Source organism: Rhinolophus ferrumequinum, chromosome 4, assembly GCF_004115265.2.
Source record: "Rhinolophus ferrumequinum isolate MPI-CBG mRhiFer1 chromosome 4, mRhiFer1_v1.p, whole genome shotgun sequence".
NCBI lineage: Eukaryota > Metazoa > Chordata > Mammalia > Chiroptera > Rhinolophidae > Rhinolophus > Rhinolophus ferrumequinum.
In genome coordinates, this window is record NC_046287.1 from 42328661 (window position 1) to 42353165 (window position 24505).

The 24505-nt window shown below is 40.2% G+C and overlaps 1 protein-coding gene across 1 annotated transcript in view; it reads left to right on the forward strand.

Annotated features, from left to right (window-relative positions):
* The first annotated feature begins 6819 nt into the window (after positions 1-6819).
* HS6ST3 (heparan sulfate 6-O-sulfotransferase 3) overlaps positions 6820-24505 on the forward strand; it is a 619320-nt gene continuing 601634 nt past the window's right edge. Inside the window, exon 1 of the mRNA XM_033105060.1 lies at positions 6820-7652. Within this exon, the coding sequence (XP_032960951.1) occupies positions 6943-7652 (710 nt within the window). The 5' untranslated portion in view covers positions 6820-6942. The remainder of the gene's footprint in view (positions 7653-24505) is intronic.

The following is a 24505-nucleotide window of genomic DNA, read 5'->3' on the forward strand; positions in this document are numbered from 1 at the left end:
TCTTATCACATGTATATTTATGTCAGGTCTATTCTTATACTTATGTTACCATTATTTTTAATTTTAGTATCCACTAGCACCTCTGCTCTTTCACTTTCTTCTTGAAAGGGATAGCTCTGAACTTATTTCTCTTATGTCCAAACAAGATATTTAAAAGACAAGCATTGGACTACTTTATGTTGTCTGCTGTAGTCATGTCTGAGCATTTACATACACAATATTCTATTATTATTTTCTTTTTATATCTTCTTTGCATTGCAATTAGGGCATTATGTCAATTTCTGCAAAATAATGTGTGTAGGTAGGTTTTATTATCTATGCCATTTAACTTGTGATTATTAAAGGGATTATTTCAAAATATTTATTCAACAAGAACAAGTGCTGGGTCTGATGGGGTTGAAAGCCACTGATTTAGTTGCAAACATGCCCCTAAAAACAGGCCATAGAAGACCTGAAAGGGCTGTCAGATGAAAAGGGCACAGTTCCGTTGAATAAGATGCAGATCAGGGGACATGACGGTTGAGGTTATAACACAGCAGCAAAAGACCCTGCAGAAATCAAGAGGTACACCTGATTCTAGCCGAGACTAACTATCTATGGGGCAGGGAGCGCTATGAGAAAAGGAAACTCCTCACGGACCACATCTCCCTCAGCCAATGCAGAGATGCTACATAAAGTCCCTTAGCTTAGATCACGCTAGAGGAAGACAAAGAGAAAGGGGAGGAGAGAAGCACACATTTGCATGCCTACTCCAAAGAGACAGGGGTTAACTGAGAAGTGACCAAGTTAATTTAAGTTGGATACTTTTCATTTTCCTCTATCTCAGGAAATGGAATCTTAAAGGCAAAGTTTCATTCTGTTATTAGAAAATGAAGGAAGTTATATCATTCCATATTGAGTTTGTGGACTGAGGGCTGTACATAATTCTCTCCACTCGTCCGTGTCCATGCCCCCAGCATCTCTTGCCTGGAAAACTTCACTAGCCTCCACCTGGTTTCCCTGCTTTCTCTCCTCCTAATCCTAACCTACTCTTCATGGAGCTGAGTGAGCTTTTAATGTCCATCAGTCATGTCTTTTCCTTTCTTAAAACTGGCTCCCTTGAACCTGTTATTGTGGCTCCGAATGATCTGACTCCAGACACCCTTTCTTACTGCTTTCTCTACCTCTAGCCCGACAAGGTCTTTCCCATTGCAGACCTTTGCACTTGTTCTGCTTAGAAAGCTCTTCTCCAGGATATTTGATGTGGCTGGTTCATTCTAATCCTTTGGCGCTCAGCCCTTTTGCCTCTGCATAAGTCTTTTCTGACTGCCCAATGGAAACAACTGCCTCCTTCTCACCAGCCCTGTCACTTATTTTTTGTCACGACCCTCCTTATTTACCCTGATAGCACTTGTATGAGTCTTTGTTGACGTCCCTGTTGATGGTAACTCCATCCTTCCAGTTGTGTAAGCCCAAAACCTTGGCATCGACCTTTGTTCTCCCTTCCTCTTATACCCACATGTATCCCACCAGGAAACACTGATGGCTCTGTTTTGAAAATGGGAGCACTCTGACCACTTCCCACCACCTTCTCTGCTATCACCCTATTTTGGTGTGAACCACTATCATCTCTCACTTGGTTACAGAACCACTTAACTGGTTTTCCTGCTTCTATGCTTGCCCTCTTACCGTCTGTTCTCAACAAAATGACCCTTTAAAAATCCTCTAGTGGCTCCCTATTCCTTTAGAGTAAAATTCTTACAATGGCCCAGACACCCAACTATTTTACCCTGCTGGCATTTAAACTCTAGAGAAAAAAAAAAAAATATATATATATATATAGTCTTTATAGTCTTTAAGACTATATATATATATTATTATAGTCTTTATTGTTCACTAAAGTATCTCAAGTACCTAAAAGTACCTGGTAACATAGTAGGATCTTAATACATATCTTTGGATTAAATGAATGAATCTTGTTTACTGATTCATTGTTTATTTTTCCACTGTTGAAATGTAAGATACATTGGTCTTGTTTAATTTTGTAGCCAAAGCCCTCAGAACGGACCTGGTATACAGTAGGTACTTGACAAGCTCTTATTAAAGAAATAAGTGAATATCTACTATGAAAAGATTATTGCATCTGCTTACATTATATTGACTTAATGTACACATTACATTACGCACAGTTTCCATTCATCACTCATAGGCAACTATCTATGGTGAATGAAGAGTATTACACAATAAAGCAAAGAATAAACTGTTTATATAAATAGAACTTTATGGGAAGCAAGCAGTATGTAGGATTATGGTTGCCCCAAAGTTACAATCATGTAGGGAGCTGGAACACATTCAGTATATATCACTGTTCTTTCTGCAGTTTGCTCTGCCTGTATAAACTCGTCTGCTTAACTTCCTCAGAAAAAGGAAAGCTACTGCTTTACTGGTTATTTGTAAAACTGCTTACCCTGAGGCATTTTTTTGGTTGTTTTATTTTGTTTTTGTTTTTGGTTTGTTTACAAAAATGAAAAAAATGTCACTTCCGTGTAGAAGAGCACTTTGTATTCTTGAAGGAGAGATTCACACTTTCAATCACTTACATAATCTATTTTGTTTTTCATGTGTATTGAAGGGCATTCATATCTATATATTCCTGTGTGCAAATGTAGGGGATCCAAAACTATTCTCTGTGATTGTTTGGATTGTTAATCTCTCCAGGGTTTCCTCAACATTCTCGGAGACAGTTTCTGGCACCAGAGGGAAAATGGAGAAGTTGAGATGCAATTTTATCTCCCAGTTGAACTTGATTAAATGGGGACTGTTGTAATCAAAAGTTTGAATCCTAGGGGAGTGCAATGTTGTTAACGGGTTTGAGAATATTTGAGAAGAAAAGGGAGGAAGAGTACTGAAGTTAAGGCAGAAAAAGAATCAGGCAAGAAAATAATTGTAGTAAAGCTCATTAAGGCATAAAATTAGGTGAACAAATTGCTTCACAGATAGTGTTAAGCTCACTGCTAGACTGGCACAGGAAGTGGAAGAAAGCTATTCGAAAACATTATTTTTATTATTTTAATAATTTGTGTAGGAATTGTAGTAACTGCAATCTGTTAGCTAGAAACAATTGCCAGCTGGTGTCATCGTGGAGTAACTATAGTAGGCTGAATACAAACATGTTTTACCTTTTTACCTGGAGAGCATTCAATTGTAGAGTTTCTATTTATTTTCACCTGAATGTGAGGTCTGCCCTTGAAGATAAGAAAATCTGTGTATTGCATGATTTAAGAGCTTTAACTAGTTTCCCACCTAGTTCCCGAACTTGATAGGGAGACCACACCTGGGACAGATAGTGTTCACACAACCAAAGTTACCTGTCATTAAAAATGAATACTTGGGTCCATGCCTGAATGATTTGTTTCATTGCTTGTTTCTATGCATTGCTTTCCTTGTGCTTACGGATACCTCCAGAAAATTGTGGCACTTCGTTAAGGTATTTTACTGAAAGCAAAAACAGATCTTCTGGGATAATGTTCTTTGAAAAGGATTGAAGGGGCCCTTATGTATAGAAACATACATTTTGTTAGCAACATAGCTGTTTTATTTGTTTGTTATAATGTTTTCTTCTGAAATTACCCTAAATAATTTCTTTTAACAATGATATCATAATGTTAAGTTGTTATTGTCTTTCCCCTGTTTATCTGGAAACTCACAGAGTAGGTACCAAAATACTGCAGGAAGTAGAGATTGCTCAGCTTTCACTATCAAGCCAGAGGGAGAGGGAAAAGAATTTAATTGTCTTATTGCAATTCCAGTGTCTCTTCCTGCCTCTTGACTTGAAAGGTCTCAAGAGGGGAGAGAAGAAATTGTGGGCTCTGTTGTTGATGTTCATTGGATTTCTTCAGCGGTGATTTGAATGTATTTCAGGCATGTTAGTGGCTTCTAATCCTGGCTCTGCTTTCCCCTAGCTTTCCTTGGTTCAGTTTCCTCATCTCTGAAATGGGATATTGTACTCCTCTTCTCTCCTTAGAGTGTTGCTCTGAGAAGCAAATGAGATAATGGCTAGGAAAGTGCTTTCCACCATATTAATTGCCACCAGTGCTCAGGTTATATATACATCTGGGTATCTAACAAGGTTATAGTTTTCCATGTAATATCAAGTGATTTTATGGAAAATGAGAGACTTCTCAAATAAAATAATATAAAAGTATGATACATTTTTACTTTGCTAAAGCAAATGTATGTAGTATAAAATAAGTAATACCATTAACTAGATACATTCAGGAAATAATTGTTGGGTTTTTGTTCTATTTCAATTTCTTGCTTTCAAGAGTAGTGTGATGTCATTAATAGGATTTTAAACTTTAAGTGAAAGAAAAAGGAATAGAATCAAATAAGCTTTAAAGAAGCTGATTCATCTTACCTAACACCTTGCTGACTAACATAGGCTCGTACAGTATCAGGTAGGGTACTGTTTGTGGTTGTTTATAGAATTGGAAAAAGGAAGCAGAGGAAGAAGCTTCGATGTGAAGAATCCCACCTGCCTAGAACAATAAAAATAACTTCCTATGGGCAAGTGTTAGCATCCTTGAAACAGATCTGGATCTTAATTGACAGCTGTGAAGGAGACAGTCTGACAAATGGAAGGGATCAGCATAGTGCCTCAGGAAGAGACAGGTACCTCATAGATCCATAAGGAGTCCAGGTGGGAAAGTTGGCTGCATGGAAGCATGGATGTGCCATGGAATGCCAGGTGTGGTGGATTGCCACCGGGAGGGTAGCAAGGAGGGACATGATGACCTGGGCCAGGAACTCAAACTGTATTGTCTCCACCTTCAACACACGCCACTCCCTACCTGGATCAAGAAAGTCCAGGGATTTACTCCACTTTGATGGTACTAGGGTTTCCAGGCTGGAATCCCTCCCTGTTTTCAGGAATTTTTTTCTGCTTTCTCCTTCCCGAATCCCGAGATATAAACTGTTTTCTGTTCTCCACGATGAATTGTTTCCACAAAGTGAGGGCCGATACTACCAACTACCTGGGTTCAAGGAGCCGATTTTTCCGATTTCCCGATCAACTTTTCTCAGGATTCAGGAAGGAAAAAGTGAAAAAAAAAATCCCTGAGAAAAAGGGAATTAACGCCCGGAAACCTTAGCGATAAATAGGAAAAATGTCTAAAAGATACGTTGTGAGTAGTACCTCTATTTCCCATTGTGGGTATTACTGGGTTCAAGGAGCCGATTTTCCTGATTTCCGGATCAACTTTCTCGGGATTCGGGAATGGGAAAGCAAAATAAATTCCTGAGAATGGGCGGGAATTCCCGCCTGGAAACCCTAGATGGTACATCCATTCATTATCTGAAAAACAGAAATTGCTATTAAATAAAGATTTGGTTCCTAGGTAAACGCAAAATTTAAATGTTTGAAAAAGTTTTTTAAAAAGCTGCACACAAATAAGAGTTTATTTAGCTTAAGAAATACAGGTAAAGTGTAGGTCTTATCAACCACATTGGAGGGAAGGAGCGAGTCTTGCACACTTAGGAACTCAATATGTATTATGTAGTATGGTGAATTTTAGGAGGTGATCCCTAAACTCTTCTTCCGTCGCAAGGCTGTGGGCAGGGCCGTATGGTGCTGTAAGAAATGAAGTGTGCATTGAACACAGAACCTAATACACAGTGGGGCCTAATAGATAATGGTGTCTCATCACGAATGGAGGCTGGTTGAATAAAGTTGTACAGTTGGACACACTAAACGTGTAGTTAAAGGACTGGAATAAAACTTGAACACCAGTTAGAATGCCTTGGTAAGAAATGAAAAGCAATCTGGAGCGAATTTCTCCCGCTGACAAGGGACCAGCTAACTCATGCGGAACCCTGTGTAGGTGCATCTGCCCAGGGGCGTGCAGGTGTGATCCCTGTAAACAGGCCGGCCGATTTCTGTGCCTTTACAGGCTGAGAAAGATGCCGATTTAGAGGTCTCAGATTAGCGCCAGCGACGCTCTCCCCTGGGCCTCTCCTTGCTCTGCCTTTGCTTTGCTCCAAAATCTCTCCACACTGGAGGCAGAAGGGATTCCCATCCCCAGCTGCATCCCTGAGTCCCGCGGAGCAGCGGACTCCTCCCCTGGAAACTCCTCCGGGGCTGGGGAAAGCTTTGGCGCATGCTCCGTACCTAGGGCAGGTTTTTTTTGCTGCGGGTAGCAGGGCTCCTGTCACACCGGCTGGCGGGTTGTGGCGGTGCCAGCCAGTGTGTGAGAGTGTGTCTGCGTGCCCGCGCCTGGGCGGACCGACCGACCCGGAGCAGCAGTGTGACTCGCCAGGACAGGCAGCTCCGCACAGGCACCTCGCCCGCAGCCGCTGCGGGGGCTCCTCTGCAAACTTGCGGCGGGCACCTTCCATCCTCGCGGCTCCTGCGCCCAGCGACCTGAAGGCAAAGGCAAAGGCGCCGGCGTGCGTGCGGGGCGCGGTGCCCGCGGCGGGCCGGGCGGCGGGGCCGGGCCGCGCCTTCGCCCTTGGCCGGCGCCCTGGAGAGCCTCATGCAGCCCGCGCGCTCGCGGCCGCAGCTACCCCGCTGCCCGGGGCAGGTCCAGGATCGGAGCCGCGCTCACTAGCGCCTGAGCGCCTGAGCGCGGGCGGCGGGATGCCCCGCGTCTCCTGAGAGCGCACGCGGTGCCCGGGCAGGAGCAGGGAGCGGGCCGGGTAGGGGGCCCCGGGAGTGCAGGGCGCCCCACGCCGCAGCCGCAACCGCGCGCGCCGGCGCCCGCCTCCCGGCTCGGTTCGCAGGCCCAGCTCTGCCAGCCTCCAGTGCCGGAGTGCCGCGGGGCCGCCAGCCAGCCGCACGCCTCGGCGTCAGGGGCATGGAGGAGCGGCGGGCTCGGAGCCGCGCCCCGGAGTCTCCGAAACTTCCGAGCCGGCGCCGGTCCGCGCCGCTGCCGCCGCCGCTTCGCCTGCCGGCCTGAGAGCGGGACCATGGATGAAAGGTTCAACAAGTGGCTGCTGACGCCGGTGCTCACTCTCCTCTTCGTGGTCATCATGTACCAGTACGTGTCCCCCTCCTGCACTAGCTCCTGCACCAACTTCGGGGAGCAGCCCCGCGCGAGGGAGGCCGGCCAGCCTGCTGCCCCGGCTCCCGCCCGCCGGGCACAGGTGCCGCTCGAGGATTGGGAGCGGCGGCCCCAGCTGCCTCCGCCACCCCGGGGGCCGCCCGAGGGGCCTCGGGGGGCCGTGGCGCCAGAAGACGAGGATGATGAGCCAGGGGACCCGGAGGAGGAGGAGGAGGACGGAGAGGAAGAAGAGGAGCGGGACCCCGAGGCCCCCGAGAACGGTTCCCTGCCCCGGTTCGTGCCGCGCTTCAACTTCACCCTGAAAGACCTGACTCGTTTCGTGGATTTCAACATAAAAGGGCGCGACGTGATCGTGTTCCTGCACATCCAGAAGACCGGGGGCACCACGTTCGGCCGGCACCTGGTGAAGAACATCCGGCTGGAGCAGCCGTGTAGCTGCAAAGCGGGCCAGAAGAAGTGCACCTGCCACCGGCCGGGCAAGAAGGAGACGTGGCTCTTCTCCCGCTTCTCCACCGGCTGGAGCTGCGGGCTGCACGCGGACTGGACGGAGCTCACCAACTGTGTGCCGGCCATCATGGAGAAGAAAGACTGTCCACGCAACCACAGCCACACCAGGTACTGTCCCCTGCCCCGTCTCGCTTCTTGCCACCTCCCGCCCTTCTTTCCCTAGTCCCGACCTCGGGCTGCTCTGCGCGTGCTTGGTGGTTCCCCAGCGTCTTCCCGCAGTTGGGGCAGAGGCTTTGATAGAGGAATAAGAAACCTCTGGATAGTGCCCTGGTTTTGAGCTCGCTCCTCCCCTGCCCACATCCCTCCCCGTCACTCCCCTTTCACCTTAAAAGGTTTCCGGAGCCGTCGTGTGTGCCCTGGCTTGTGCCTAGTCCGGTGTGGCGTCCCTCGGAGCCGACAGTCGGAAAACCGTGGGATGGCGTGGAGGCCTGGGTTAGATAAGCGAGGTCGAATCTTGTGCGTACATTCTGTGATTGGAAACTCAAACCCAGTAAGAGGCAGAAGAAGCTAGGCGTAGAGAGGCAGGGCAGGACTTTTCCAGGATGGTGAAGCCGGAGAGGAGTCTAATTCCTCTATAAATGGCTCTTGAGTGGCTGCTGGCCAGCTCAGGAAACAATTCTCTTGTGGTGGCACTTTGAAGATACACGTTCAAATTCCTGCTCTACCTCGATACCCCTAATTCTGGAGATGGTTTTTGTTGCTGAGCAATGCCAGGATTTTGACATATGCTGTTCTCAGCAATATTTCCACTTCCTCCACCCCTCACGCCAATCAATCAACTCATCCCAAAAGTATTTGTTAAATGCCTACTGTGTGCCTGGCAGTGTGCTAAACGCTAAGTGAATATAAAAATTTAATAAGTAAAAACCCTTCCTTTTAGGCGAGAATGCCATTCTGCCCCTCTCCCCCTTTTAAATAGTAATACTGCTGAGAATTAGGAAAGTTTGACATCTTAATAGCCAATGAAACTACTTGCATTATTAACATCCGTTGAGAGAGGCAATGGGCTTAAGAATTTGGTTGAATGTTCTTTCTGCCCATTGCAATTTGAAGATTAATCTGACATGCTAGCTCAAGGGACTAAAATATTAAAAGCTTGGAACACTACTTTATTGAAGTTTTTATCTCAAAGGTTTCAAACAATTTGGTGTAAGGAAATAGGAATTTAAAAACTCAAGCTCAATATGTTGATATCAGATAGCTTTTGCATTTGATGTTATGGAAAAGCTTCCTGTACTGGCAGCTACCCAGATTCTGGAATTCACCACCACTGAAGCATCTAATTCTACTTCATTTCTCCAAGAATGAGCAAAATTTCATTATGGGATTTTTTTACTCTGGCAGTTTTTCAAATGCTTTCTCTCCTCCCTGCTCCTTTCCCTGTTTAATGGAAATTGGTTAGACTTAAAACTTGGTTAGACTTGGAATGAACGCGTTAGGCTCCTTTCTTAGTATATTTTAAGGAACTTTCACTTTTAAATGTTTCTAGTTGTGTAGTATTTTAGATCCTGCCCCTCTATTTTAGTTTAAAACAGTTTTTTTCTTTTTCTTAATTGAAAGGTAGGTTTTATTTTAAAATTTATCTCAGAGATGCTAGTAATTGTATTTTAGATCTCTCTCTCTCTCTCTCTCTCTCTCTCTCTCACTCTCTCTCTCTCTCTCTCTCTACCCCTCCCTACACACACGTGCGCACACACACACACACACACACACACGTAGAACCTATTTTCCAGGTCTTCATCAAATATAGACTTTACCATTTATTTATTTGTTTGTTTATTTATTTATTTTTCAATTACTGTTGACATCGAACATTATTTTATATTAATTTCAGGTGTATAGCACGGTGGTCAGACATCCACATAATTTATGAAGTGATCCCCCATTAGTCCACAACCTGGCACTATACATACTACTTGGCCATAAAAAGTTTTCAATTGATTATACTTCCAAACTTCCTAACAAACAAAACTATTATTTTAGTGAGAGGATCTCTGCCATGCTTTACCCAAAATTGTACTTTTGGGATTTAGACCTTTATGTGTTAATTCCTGAATGATCCCAATGATTTTGGTAGTCTGATTGCCAGCTTCCATTTCATCAAAAACCTAGAGACTTTGATTATCACATGGAAACATCTAATGACCCTTCAGTGGGGATCAGCATTATTTTCTACTGATGTATATAAAAGTTTTAGTGAACAGATGAAAATTTTGGAATAATTAGAGATTACGGAATCCAAAAATAATGTGATTTTTGCTTAGTGGTGAAATGCTGCTGCAGCTATAGACCCAGCATAGATTACAGCAGTAAGGTCTCACTTCTATAGGAAATACTCAAATCTCTCTACTCTATGACGTAGGAAAATCCCATTTTGGCCATTTGAACATAGGTTTCTATTGCACAGTCAAATGTTTGTTTGTTTGTGTAGTGATGGACCACAAACATACATTTCTTCCTGAATCACAAGTTATCAGATAATGACCCTGCAGTGGTTTGCTATTATTATTATTTTTTGTAAGTTTTGTGGTAGTGGTTTTTTTTTGGGGGGGGGGTGAGGTGTAGCTAGCACATTTTATAATCTTCCTTTTCTACCTTACTCTCTCTCCCCTTCCTGATATTTTCAATTGCTTTTCTTCTCTAGATGTTGTAGTAAGGAATAGTTGTGTTTTATGTGAGGTGCCCTGTGTCAAAAGCTATAGAGAAAAAGTTGAAGAGATGTTCAGTAACATCTTCCTCACACAGAAGATTGAATTAGTTGTCTGTCATTGGACTGTCTGTGTACGGCATTCTACAGTCAACTAGATTAGGTTGGATAATGGAGGGTACATTTCCACAATGCAAAATGGCAGATAATCTATTGCTACATAATGGGAACAAGGTTCTTCAAATAGGGCTGACTCTAAGCAAAATCAAGATGTAGATCATGTTGATTTTAGTTCCGTAGTCTCTTTGTTTTTGGTCCCCCCTCCTCTCACAACATCCCCCCTCCCCATTTCTCACAGGGATCAGTGCCCTTGTGAGTAATGTAATGGATAAGAGCAAGGATTCTGTAGTCAGATGGATATGGTTCTTGTGCTTAATTACCAGCTGTGTAACCAGGACTAAGTTACTTTTTCTGAGCCTCAGAGTCTTCATCTTTAAAGCATACGTAATAATTAGTACTTCTCTCACAGAGATGTTATGAAAACTAAGAAAACGCATGCAAAATGCTTAAGATAGTATCTATTCAAAGTATAATGTACTGCTATACAATATTTAATGCTTAATATTGCAGGGATATAGTAATACTTAGACATTAGCTGTTAACTATAATAAGAATATTTTCCCTAATCAAGACCTTCTTTCGTAAAAGGATCTGGGGTCAGTTCTTTAGAGCCGCTCAGTGTAAATGGGTCAGAAAAAGTTTTAGTAATGCCTTTTTATGATTGTTTATATTGAGACAGAATCCTAAGTTCCAAACATAAAAAATAAATTGAAAATTATGGACATGTGGGCATCAGTGATTTCAGGGGGAAGAATGGGAAACAAGGATGGAGGCACACAATATAATTGGGTATATCTTCTGTTGGTGACAAGAAACTCTGACTGGAATGGTGAGGGAGGAGGTGGGCTTTGGGAGATGCATGGTGGAGTTGAAGGAGCCATATCATATATGGATTATATGGACCCAGGAAGGGGCAAAGCTTGGTGGCTGGCAGTTTGGATTTAGCACAGAGGGCATTTCTGACCATGGAAATTGTTTAGAATAAGACAGAAAGCTAATAGGAAGATGGCACATCTGATTACCTCTTTTTTCATATCACTGATGATTTCTTCCCGTTACTTTTCTTTTGCATTTTTCTCCAATTACATATTTCTTTGTTACTGTATGTTTTTCTCTTTTATCTGCATGCCCAGGTCTTTAGAATACTCCTCTTTACTATTGTTGAGGATGGAATCATAACATTTTATGGCTAAAAAAGACTGATGAGATAATCTGGTCCCACAATTTATATGACAAATGGGTAATCTAATTTTACAGAGGTGAAATTGTATGTCTGAGGTTTCCCCAGGGCACTTGGGTCTTCATTTGAGTAATTTATATTCAATATTTTACCTACAATTTCTTCTGTTTACTATGAAAAGTATGGTGGAGAGTGCCTTAAGCACCTACTATGTGCCAAGTACTGTGATAGTCCTAGGAATGCTGTTTTGGACAGTGTCAGCTTAGGCTATTAAGGAAAATAGACCTTGGTATTCTTTAGAGTACCATTCTCATTCTTAAATAATCCTGGAGAAAGATTCAATCGAAACCTTTTGTAAGGTGGGATGGCAATTTTTTCTCTTTTATGGCCCGCGTTCTCTGGAACGCTTTCTCTGGAACAGTTGGAATCTCATGAATATTATATTTGATAGGACACTCTGTGCTACAAATGGTACAAACTTAACTCAAACTCAGTTCAGCCAGAGGACTTTTTAACCGGACAATAGGACAGGTAGCGGTAGAGTTGGTTTCAGGAATGACTGGAACTGGAGATTTGGGGTCTTTCGCCTCATATTCTTTTGCATATTTACCTCATTCTGTCAAATTGGCTTATTCCACAAAATGGGTAAATGGTGGCATATCTAGTAGCTCCACAATTTGAGAGGAAAGCAGGTCTTCTTTGAGTTCCAGTTTGAAATCTTGGGGAATGACTCTGATTAGTTCAGGTTGGAGCTTCACTATTCTTTCAGCCAATCAATGTGGCCAGAGAGATGAGCTTCTCTGATTCACCTTGAATCACAGAACCACCTCATGACTGGTGCTGTGTGTGTGTGTGTGTGTGTGTGTGTGTGTGTGTTATCACAAGAAGGGGAGCTAGCATTGATACAGTTCCTAGGTGGACCAACGGGTTCTAGATGGTCTTTCTACATGTGTCAATTATAGGTGTAAATAAATAAGAAGATCTCTTCTGTACATTCTATTTAGAAAAAAATTTAAGTCAGACCACAACTCCAGTTTATTTGCAGCATCTGGGAACCATGCCACATGAGGAATAATTGAAGGAACAGATAATATTTAATATAGAGATGGGAAAAATAAAGAGACTTCATAAAAGTTGCCTTCAAATACTCAAAGGAGGAAGATGTGGAAGATGGAGGATACTTGTTCTGTATTTCTCCCAAGGATTGAATTAGGGTAAGTGAGACAGAAATGATGGGATAAAGATTTCAACTCAGAGTAAGAAAGAACTTCATAAAATTTGTAACTGTCTAAAATGAGAATGAACTCTTTTGTGAAGTGGCAAGCTCCCCAGCAGTGAAAACTTTAGACATGGCCAATTAACCACTGATGTTGTAAAAGGAAATCCTTCCTGGGAGAGAACCTCGCCTGTATGGCCTTTTATCTTAAGGTTTTGTGTTCTCATCTAAGCTGAGTTCAGAGTATCTTTCTCCTTCTCTTTCCTGACTCATGTAGAGAAAACAAAACCAAACCCCAAAGAAAAAGAGAAAGAAAGGATTATAAGTGAACTAGTCAGTTCTCAAACATTTGTAAATATTTTTATCAAGGAAACTTTTGGTCAGGCACAGTCTGATGGTATAGACTGTTTTATACATTCCAGGCCAAGAGCAATAAATGGGCCTTAGGTACTAGAATGTCTGCTTCTTAATAATAAGCATAAAAAGGTAAGATGAGAAAATATACCACAACTTGCCACAAAAAGCCATAACCTCTTTGAAACATCATCTGGTTATTGCTTTTCCTTTAGACAGCAGGCTAAAATATATAGGGAGGCTGCAGAGCTCTGTTTCAAAGACAATCTAGAATATTATGGCCCATACTGCTTTCTAAAGCATAATCTTTTTGATGTCTTTTCTAATTAGAAATGTTGAACTGCAAAGAAGGTTAATTTTCACCATCAGGTTTGTGTGCAGTGTAAAACTAGGGAGATACGAGATTGTTCTGTCTATATGCCATATCCACTTACATGTTACAGGGTCATTTAATGTATTGCTTCTGGTCCAAACCACCAATATTTGCTGTAAATCAGAAGGAGGTTGAATTAAATCCATTCAGTTTTTTTGAGTTGTGGAAATAAGACTGAAAGTGGTAAATTAGTAAATGCTAATAGATGATTTATTTATTTATTTTTTGCTTTTTTTTTTTTTTGCTGGGTACCTTAGGATTTTTGGAAGGGCTGATTTTTAGAGAAATATAAATATTCATGTCATAATTGGAAGCTAGGTAAATTTAGTCGCTAACAAAGTAGATTTGCTTAATCTTAGACTCTTATGTTATTATTCCCCAAAGCTAATTATTATCATCTCATTTTGACTAAGGACAATCAGAAGCTTCTAGCATTTGAAAGTTATTTATGCTTGATAATGAATTAAACAGGTTTAATTGAGACTGGCAAATCCTAATGTGATTTTAAGAGTCATGAAATAAATTAACTATTGGGCCAAGAAATAGGTTTAGTATGAAAACAATTAAATGGGGAACCCAAATTAATATTTTGTTGTAATCTTATCTTGTTTTTGAGTTTGTTAAATTATGGATGCCATGTATATATACTCTGTTGATTTTAATTGGCTAATGTAACTTTATTTTAATTATAGCTAAGCATTTATGTTTTGGGAGGTCTACTAAACATTCAACTTAGACAATGTTATTTGTTTTTATCTTCCTCCAGCAAATACAGTTGCTCAGTAAGACACATATAAAGTTCCCAGCACAAAGACTGATCTATAGAAGATGCCCAATAAATGTCAGCTAAAAGAATATTGTGTGTTCCAGGTTATCTTATAAAAATATCAGCATAATTTGACAAGACTGTGGTTCTTTAAAAGATGGAATTATCAAATGTTTTGTGTCATGGTCTCTTATTTCAGATGCAAATTCATATGTCTAATATAAATTGTTAGTAGCTGCCTTTCACAATTAACAAGATGTCAATGCCTCTGATTCTCTAGAAGAGGAGTAAAAGTCAGTATGGAGGCCAGGGCGTATTGGATCACTCAAAAAGGTTTTTACTCTTAGACGTTATGCCACAAATCAGAAATTCATTTGGATACAAACAGATGTACTTGCCTCTTGGAAAGGCTACTCTTACCATTCATTTTCACTTTGGGAAAAATCAGCTTAAATGGAGAACATAAGGATTATGACGTAGGATGGGAGGATGAAAAAGCATACGTAATGTAGACTCTGGATTACTACTGGTCGAGATGTTGTGGAGAGCAATGGGAGGAGACCCTCATTAGGAAAAAAGTTTTCAAGAGAAATTGGAAGAAGTCAAATTTATCACCTAACTGAAAATCAGTAAAAATTGTGCTGATGTCCAATTTGTGAATGTAATTAGGGTAACGCTAAGAGCATGGACTGTGAAGTCAAGCTAGCTATATTTTAATCTGGCCCAACCACTTACTGTCATAGAAATCTGAACAAGTCAGTTACCTGCTCTGTACTTCACTTTTCTTCTCTGGAAAATGGGAGGAATAATAATACTATCTGATGGTGAGGGCTGGTAGTACATGTGGTGCTCTAGTACATGTGGAACCTTTGAACAGAGCCCGACACATAGAAGAGTGAGCTATTGTGTTCTCATTGGACTCGTCTTATACATTCATGCTGTTTTGCATAAAAAGAAAAATGATAGATAAACCTGTACTATCCTTTTGGAATCTGAAACTTTTCATCCTGAATGATGCAAAAATGAATTTGCAAGCCTCTAAAGCTATAAATGATTAAAGAAAATCTTAATTCTTAAGATACCACGGACACTCAATGGGTACTTAATGAATATCGTTGCACGGACCAATATTTCTTCAGCATATCATTGCATTTTTTGTGAGAAATTCATGAAACAGCAACAAAAAATGTTTAAACACATACAATTAACAATCATAAATGAAGCGATCCTGCATAGAAATTGAATTAGTTGCCTGTGGGAACATAAATATTGGTAGTTCATTGCTATTATTCGTATCTTACTGTGCTTTCATTGCTAAGTGTTGTGTCATTTGTTGTCTGAACTTTGCATTTAATACCAGATGTTACTGGTTGCCCCTGCATTCTAGTTTCTTTGTAAACACGAGGGTAGAAATGCTAACCACCTCGATGTCCTCCATATTTATTTGTTAGTTTTACAGAGTATTTCTTCCAAAGAATTCAAGGTTATGGATGTATGACTGTAAACCTGGATGATAGCTTCTATATTTTGTGGACTCTCGTTAGGAATTTGTAGAATTTTACAGGTTTACTTCAAAAGTGAAAACATAGGCCTAGAAAGAAGAGTAAACATGACTTTAAAGATAGATGTGTAGTAACTTAACCTGTGTGTGGAAATTTCAAGGTAAGATCAATATAATACAGTAACGAACAAGGTGACATGCCAAGAGGAGAGAACAGACGGTGATAATGCAGGATGTAAATTAGAAGGATGCTACAGAGGCGGGAGAGGAGGACAAAAGTAGTCAAGGTGAAGAATGAAATCCTAAAAGAACCAAATCGGAAAAGGTAGGGATGACAGTACAGATGAGAAATTTTTCTTGTGTGCAGTGTTTGTCTCATTAGTACATTTATGAGAAGTCATCGACTATCTGGGAGGCTATCTGACTTGGGGCACTGGTATTTAAATCCTGCTGATGTTCTTTTATTATATTTACTTATGCATTTTTTTCCTGTATCTGGTTGCTGTTTATCGCTACCTGTATTAGTTAGAGCCCTGGGAGTAAACAGAGGCACCTCTAGTATTGTGAAAGGGCTAGTAGGGGTAAAGGCACCTACATTGGACTTGAGGTACCTTGCAGGTAGTAACATGGGGAAACTGTTAACCATCCTGCTCCTGAAGTGGCAGAGGGAGATAAGCGTGTTGGCAGCATCCATTGTTTACAGAAGCTACAGTCTCAATTGTGGGGAAGACCTCCCCATAGGAGCTGCTGCCAGAAGTATGGAGCTGAGGTAGAGAGGAAGGGGTGGGGGAGGAAATATCCTGACCACCGTCTCCTTCCACTGGTCCATCTCCTTCCATTGTCTTCCATTGGCTGAATCCACCTGGAAGCTAAAGGACAAGAGAGCTAGTTGAATACATTTTATACACTTCAGCAAAGTAGAAAAAGATGGAGAATGGATTTGGGGTTGCAGGGGTAGAAGGTATGGAAATGGAGAATAACTAGTGCAGTACCTTAAAATAGTTTGAAATTTCTTCTCATTCATTTTATGAATGCCCCATTCAGTTCTACAAGTGAGACTGAGAACAAATACCCTTATAGTACCTGGACCACATGTCTTCTGTATGGACCATTAGTTTCAACCTAAGGAATGGTGAATGCAGCAAAGGAACTTAGCAAAGGAGCAATCACCACAGCCAAGTGACTGTTTTGCTGAGTAATAAAAAATAATGCTAACTTCAGGTATTTTGTCACCTTTCGTATCCCAGAATCAGCTGGTGATAGTGACAGATTTGGGGAGTTAGATCTGTAGTATGATGCATAGTGTACAACACACATTTTATATTACATTTGTGTGTGGTCTTTTATGAATTTGGAGTTATATAACAATATTAGTTGAGGCATGACAAAATAGTTTGCAAAACTGGCTGTAGTTTGCAAAAGCATATTTATAAGATGGGATGCTTTCTGTTGTTTAATTATCTTCTAAGGACATTAAGAATGTTAAGAGTGGTATTTGTGTGGCTTTGTGTCTCTGAAAGTCAAAAGTGAGAGAAGAAAAGTTATTCTATTATATTTCAACTTGTTCTAATGTTTTCAGTTTTAAATGGCTTTTAAAATACTAGTTTTATATTTTGGGGGAGATAATGCGATGCTTGAAAATATACGTACGTGCAACTCTCTGTGTAAAACATTGTGAACCCTGAATCTCCCCAACATTAGATACTAAAAGATATTAAATAAAGTTGGTGTCTGAGAAAACTTGACACAAGAACTATCAATTCACTGCTTTAATTCCAACAGCCAAAACGCCATGAACAAAAAGCTGTTCAACATGTGTATTTGTAGATGACAAAATAATATTCGGTGCAATACCTGTACCTAGTACATCTATTGGGATTGGTGTGTATGTCTTAAGTCCCTTTCTCCAATCCATAAGAGGGAATTTTGCACTTAGGGAAAGAACATCATTCATGAAGAACATACTAACCTCCATCCTCTTTTTCAAAACCCCTCCTTTACACATAATGCTAATTTTTGCTCTCTAGGACACGATTTTGTGAAATGGCTGGAGTCAGCAAAGGTCTGTAAACACAAGGATCGTCTTCAGGCCCTTACTTCTGTATGAAAGTTACTTGCCATGATAAAATTGCCTTAGAAATTGTTTTCTGCTGGCTGTGAAAGTTATTAGCTCTAAGGAACCTATGCTCTGTTCAACTGGATTTAAGTCCAGTTCACTTAGAGCATCTGGGAGAGGTGTCAGAGAAGCTTTTTCTTTCTCATGTAGCTTCACTGTTTGTCATTGTATCTTCCATACATGCAGTGAAAGAGCTGGATTAATGAATAAGTTGTATTTCTGATATATCTATTCATAAACATTTTTATCAATACTTCTATTGATAAATAAATATCAAAATATTTTGTATAAAAATATCGGACAACATGAAGAAATTTAGGTATACTGGACGTTTCAAATTTATTATCTGATGCATTTTAAAAATATTTATCAAGTACCATGGCCCATTCTTTGTCTTTTAAATTCAGACTTAAGCCTACAACACCACTACAGATAAATTTCTTTGCTCTGAAAGTTTTATTTTCCAAGTTCCTTATGTGTGCTATAAAGAATAATTAATGTAATGAAAAAATCAATATTGTGTATAAATTATTTAGGCTTTACTATCATTGTAATTTTCTTTTCTACACCTATTGATTGGCAACAATTCATTTGTTAATTTCTTCCTAATAAGATATTCATTGTATTAGGTCTGTAGTAGTGCTGTCCCTGCACTTTCACAAATAAGTCATGAATTATTAATGATACATGGAACAAGTTAACTTACTAGTGAGTGCCGTGAGATAGAAAACAGGCAAGGGGGAGTCATTTGAAATGCTGCCTTGTAGAGACACTCTGTAGGCAGACAACTGCTGGTAACTAAATGAGTGGATTCTTGCAGGATATTAATTTATATTTTAAAATTTTATGTGTATGTTTCTTTCCAGGTATATACATATATGTTTCGTTTTTCAAGTTAATTTTTAAATCCACAGTTCTCGTGTTTTAGGGAGGTGGGGGATGGCCATTCATCCCCAACTATCTGTAATAGGCTCTGAATGTGTTTATTAAATGCTGCCTTGGCAGTTGTCCACTGAATTACTTCAGAGGAGTGGGAAAAGTCTGAGACCTTTTGGAAACCCAAAGAGATTTGAGTCTAAGAAATTGAATTGCCAAAATTCATGGCAAAGAGAACCTTTACATCAGCTAATTTTGACAAGAGGCAGAACAGTATCCTGAAAAGAGCTCTAAATTTGTGATCAAGCAACCAGAGTTTGAATCCCGGCTTCCTCATTGACTTGTTTACTCATTTATTGTCTGTCTTGTCAAAATTTAAGTTTCCTGGAGATGGTGACTGTTTTGTTTCCTGCTGCATTATCAGTGCCTAGAATAGTGCCTGGTACATAATGGCTGTCAAATAAATGTTGACTGAATAAATGAAAGAAAGCAACCATAAATAAATGTACTAATTTATTGGACAATTGGATAAGAATATGTGTCCTATCTCTTTTTTCAGAGTTGTTGTGGTTTAAGGAAATGATTATGAAGGCAGTTTGTAAAGCATAAAGTACTATACAAATTTAAATTTACATTGATGGTGAGAAGACTTTTGATATAGAATGGAAAAGGAAGGAAAGTTGGATTGTGGAAATGCAATGAATATATAATTCGGCTTTTATAGAGTTTCAAAAATTGGAAATGACAAAAATGCAATTGAAAAATATGCAAAATATGCATTCAGCTCAACTACTTGTTAGAGTAATGAGCAGTTTCTTTTAAAACAGGATATAATATATCATAAAAAGCTTATCAAAATGCATATGTCTTTTCTTTAGACCATCAGAAAACCTTTTTTTCCAGGATTTGGTGCAGGATTTTGGTACAAACATGTTTTTTTTTTCTTCCATTGCTTTACCTTTTTGAGAAAGTTATCCTAAAATTGCTATTTTTAGTTTTATATTCATAACTTAATCATTATTTTCACATGACAGCTATAAATTATAGCTATCAGTTAACATGTGCTGAAAGTGAGCTGAGACGATAACTCTTCTTCATTTAAACTGATTTAGGATGTGATACTCCACTGAGCTGTTCACTACATACTCGGTTGTGCAGTTAATTACAAAGAAAGCAAAAAGTTATGTTAGAAAAGAAAATCTTCCAGAATCTAGAGTTTGTGTTGCAATAAAAATCTATTAGCAGAATAGTTTTGCTTAGTAATGAGATGGTTTTTATATGTGAGGCATGCCTGGTCACTTCCAGAGGATATACACATTTTCATGGGTGTGGAGGCATAGCTCCTTGGCTGTGGTGGCGTTTTGAAAAAGCGTACAGTAAGCTGATGGAAAACTAAGAGGTGTGATGACTGGCAGTAGAAAGTGATCCAGAAGAAGGAAGAGAGAGGCATTCTCATTTATTGAACTCTTTATCTTCACAGCAATCCTGTGAGGCTTGCAGAAGTATCCCCATTTTACTCAGATGAGGAATCTGAGTATATTTATTAGGATGCCATCAGTGGCATTCAGCAAAAAACTCAAAGTCAAATTGGCTTAATCGTAAGACATTTTAAATTCATGAAAAACCCAGAGAGAATTGGTTGATTCTGTCTCTAGCATTGTCCAGATCCAGTGAAGCAGAGAGACAAAGAACTTAAGTTCTGAAGCCCAACTGTGGGTATAAATCCTGAGTCTACCATTTATTACTATGTGACGTTGCACAAATTGCATAAATTCTTCAGGGGACAGTTTCTCAATTTGTAAAATAATTACGCAAACATTTTTACCTGGCACTAGTGACGAGGATCATATAACTTAATGCGCACAAACATGTAGAGGACTACCTGAAGCACTCATTAAATGTCAGCTATTGTTATTTTACTGAGGACCCATGTGTTTTCCCACATCTTTTTTCTGCCACCTTGAACTTGCTGACTTGGGCCATAGGCTGCTTCTCCTTTGGTTGCAAGAAGGCTGTAGCTATTCAAGTGGCTGCAGAATTTCTGGCCAAACAATGACTAGAGCAGAAAGAGTCCCATTCTTTCTTCATTCCTAAACCAGTCACTGGCAACAGGAATGGGACCTCCTGGATTTCTTCTTGATGGGAATAGGATTACCCTTCCTTGAGTCACAAGGGGACAGCAGAACAAAATTGAAGCTCTCTCAGCAAGGGAAAAGGGCGATGTATGTTGGAGAGGCTACTGATTGTATCTCCATCCTGTTTTAGAGAGGCACATGGGATTAAATTGTAAAGCTAGATTTCAAATCCAGACCTTAGCTTCCAAGTTCTAGGCTGTCAATTATTCTAATTTACGTCTGCTAAAAGTGTTGCGTTTGTATGATTGGTCAAAGAACTGGGATTATTCATTGATTTTTTTTCATTCATTCATTTGTTGGTTCAGTCAACTTCAACATACATTTATTGAATGCCTCCTCTATATGGATCACTTATAGTACAGTTTCAGAGAAATCAGAGGGAGGAGAAATAGTGTATTTTACAGCTGTTTGAGCTGGTAGTAAGAGTACCAGCAGGAGCAAGGCAGGACCAAGGTAGACCTTGTGGGTTACTATAACCTTGTTTTCTAGTTGTTGTTTTTCATGCTTTGACATCTGGGGCCTTACTGACCCTGAGAGAATTGTCTCATTCAGAGTTAGCTAATTCCTAGAGATAGTAAATGGGCATGCCTTTCATATGAAAACCAACCAGTCCAAAGCCCATACCCCCAGCCACTTCCTTTATCACACTCTTATACTACAGATCACTACCCTCTATGTCCTAATCACCCCAGGGCCAGTTACCAGACAGCTTGGGAGCACCCCCTATACTCCAGAGCCCCCTAAAATGATTCACACTAGCCAATTTTAAAGTCCCTTCCCCTGCCTCCTAATTCCTTCCCTTGGAAACCACAATAAAGTCTCTCGCCCACATTTTCCCCTGGCTTCCCCTGCCTGCTGAACTTCATATTGCTTCCCTATGAAGTCCTATGTGGCATGCTGTGCCTCCTATTTCTAGGTATCTGAGTGTAAAACACTTCTTTTATGACAGTCATTTTTGTGTCTACCTGTCCTACCATAACCGATGAAAACAAATCCTGAGTATCCTTAAAACAATTACCAAGAATGGAACTCAAACATATGACAAAAATTCTAGTTAATTGGAAGCATTAAAGTGGGTAAAAAGTGGGTTCTGAAACAGTATAGAACCCAGTTTCAGACAGGGCAAAATCACGTTGAGACTAGGTCAAGAATTAGACTAATCATTGCCCTCACATCCATTGTCAGGATTGTGGATTCGTTCAGGGACTGGAGAAGGGCCAAGTCTTAAAGTCAGATGGTTCTCAGCTGTAGGAAACATGGAAATAGGAAGAGGAGGGAGAGAAGGGAAAGGTTGTAGAGTTGCAACAGCAAGCAAGACCGGGGACAGCTAATTCTTTATAATTTAAACAATGTTGTACAAACGTTGACTGGTTGACAAGAGAGATATAAAAATATCTAATTTTATTTTGAAGTCACTTCTTTCTAGAGCTTGCTAGCTGGCTAGATTGATGGATTCATTCATGATTGTACAAAGCCCAATACCAGGTATTGGGGAGGACACAGATTGAGGAGACTTGTCCTGGCTCTCAAGAAATGAAATCATAGTTATGTGAATCATAGACAGAAATGACCTGGAAATATTTACATTACAACATTTAAGTCAATTCATGGTATTGTAATCAGAACTATATATAAAAGTTCTGAAGAAAGTCTGCTAAAAGAAAGGAAAGAGTGAATATTTGTAGGAATGAAGAGGCACATAATAAAGGATTTGAATTGGTTGAAGAGATACGGTGATATTGGGATGGACATAGGACAGTTTATAGAGGGCCCTGAATATACGCTGGACTGAGGAAATTATTTTTGATTCACTATCAAATTGAGAATAACTTTAAATTCTTAAACAGTGATGATTTTACAAGTCTGGCCATAAATTCTCTGATGCTCTTCAAGAGGGTAAAGCTTAATTCCTCTCTCCACCCCCAGTATTGACTTCAGTGACTTGATTCTAATGAATAGATTATAATCAAAAGGATGAGCTGCCACTTCTGAGGTTAGGTTATAAAAGGACTGTGGTTTTCTGTGTTGGTATGCTCTCTCTCTTTCTTTCTCCTGGATCCCTTGTTCTGGGTGAAGCTGTATTCTGAGCAGCCTTATGAAGAGGCCCATATGGCAAAGAACTGAAATTTCCTGCCAACAGCAGTGTGAGTGAGCTTGGCCTCTGTCTAGTTTTCAGAGACTGCAGACTTGGTCAACAGCTTGACTGCAACCTTGCGAGAGACCCTGAGCCATGTTTGGATGCTAAACAGGAATGATAAAGCAAAGAAGGTAATTGTAGGAGCGTTGTGTTTAAGAAGATGAAAGATGATCTGATGCAGAACACAGGTTTTCATCTACTTCCCTTTTTAACAGAAATGAAGCAGAGTATTTGAGTACAGATACAGGAAGGTTGGAGAATTATTAGTTGAAAGATGAAGTTGTTCTAATCTGAGGGCATCACCTTTCTCTATGAAGTATGAAGCAAAGTCATTAGCTGAGATTGGGGAGGAAAGGAAGGTATGTTGGAAATTTGAGAAGAGCAGAGAAGGTGTGAATAATTATCTCAGAAGTGGGAAAACAATTTCCTAGGGAAGTAAGCTGTCCTGGCAGTATTGAGTTCTGTTTTGAGACCTGTGATTATAAATTTGAAACCAGTCCAGTTAGCATGGTTCTGTGCTTTTCTTCAGCAACATTAAACTGTTCTAGTGGAGGCATGGAGTAAGTGCACAGTTGGATTTAACCAGGATTGGGGTTTTACCAAGGGAGGAGCAAGGAAGTTATGGCTGTTTGCAAGGGAATGTTTATAGTTCCAGATCATGTAATTTAGGCTGGTTAGGAGATAAACAAGGATACAAGGGTGGGTGATAGATAAGAAGAAAAGTGGTAGGGTCAGTAGTATGTGTTAGGGTTGATGGTAGAGGGTCTTACTGAGGTTAAGGAATTGTAGGAAGTGCTGGTGTAAGTGTTCTGGACTATAGGATGTGATGGACAGAGAACAGGGTGTTTCAAATGGAGATGCTGGTATTAGAGGTCAGGAGGTCCATGGTGATATCACCTTGGATTATGAAGAATGACATACACTCCAGAAGACTGTGGGAATTTAATTTCTCAGTATAGACTTCTAGGCTGTTGAGTTTTACAGAACTGTGAGGAACCAAGAAGGGCCAAAGGGGAGAGAAGAGAGCAGAAAATAAAAATAGATACATAGAAAAGAAGTAGTGATAGGAAGTTAAAGAAAGAAGTAGAAGAACCAAATATCCCTCTGCAGAAAAGGGGAAAAGTTACTTACCCTTCAATATTTCATTAGGACATAGAAACTCCTATGAAAGGAGGTCAGAATGCAGCATTCCATGAAAGATGTCTTATGACTTTCAACCACCGTTATATGTATCACTCAATCATAGTTATCAAGAGACAGTTTTATTCAGCATCCTCTCTTTATGAGAGCAGAAATGGGAATAATATTTGTGAAGTTTGTCTAAAAGCATTTTTTAATTTAAGCCTTGATACCAAAAGGACTGAGATTCTGTTATCTAAAAGCTTCCTTTGTGAGGGACAGCTCTGTCCCCTATGTTGACAGATAAAGTTTTTCAATGGACTGATAACCTCACAGGACATATATCTGACCATTGGCTGTGAGCTGGGCCCTAGAATATGAAAAAAAAATAAAAACCTCATGAAACCATATGTCAGTATGT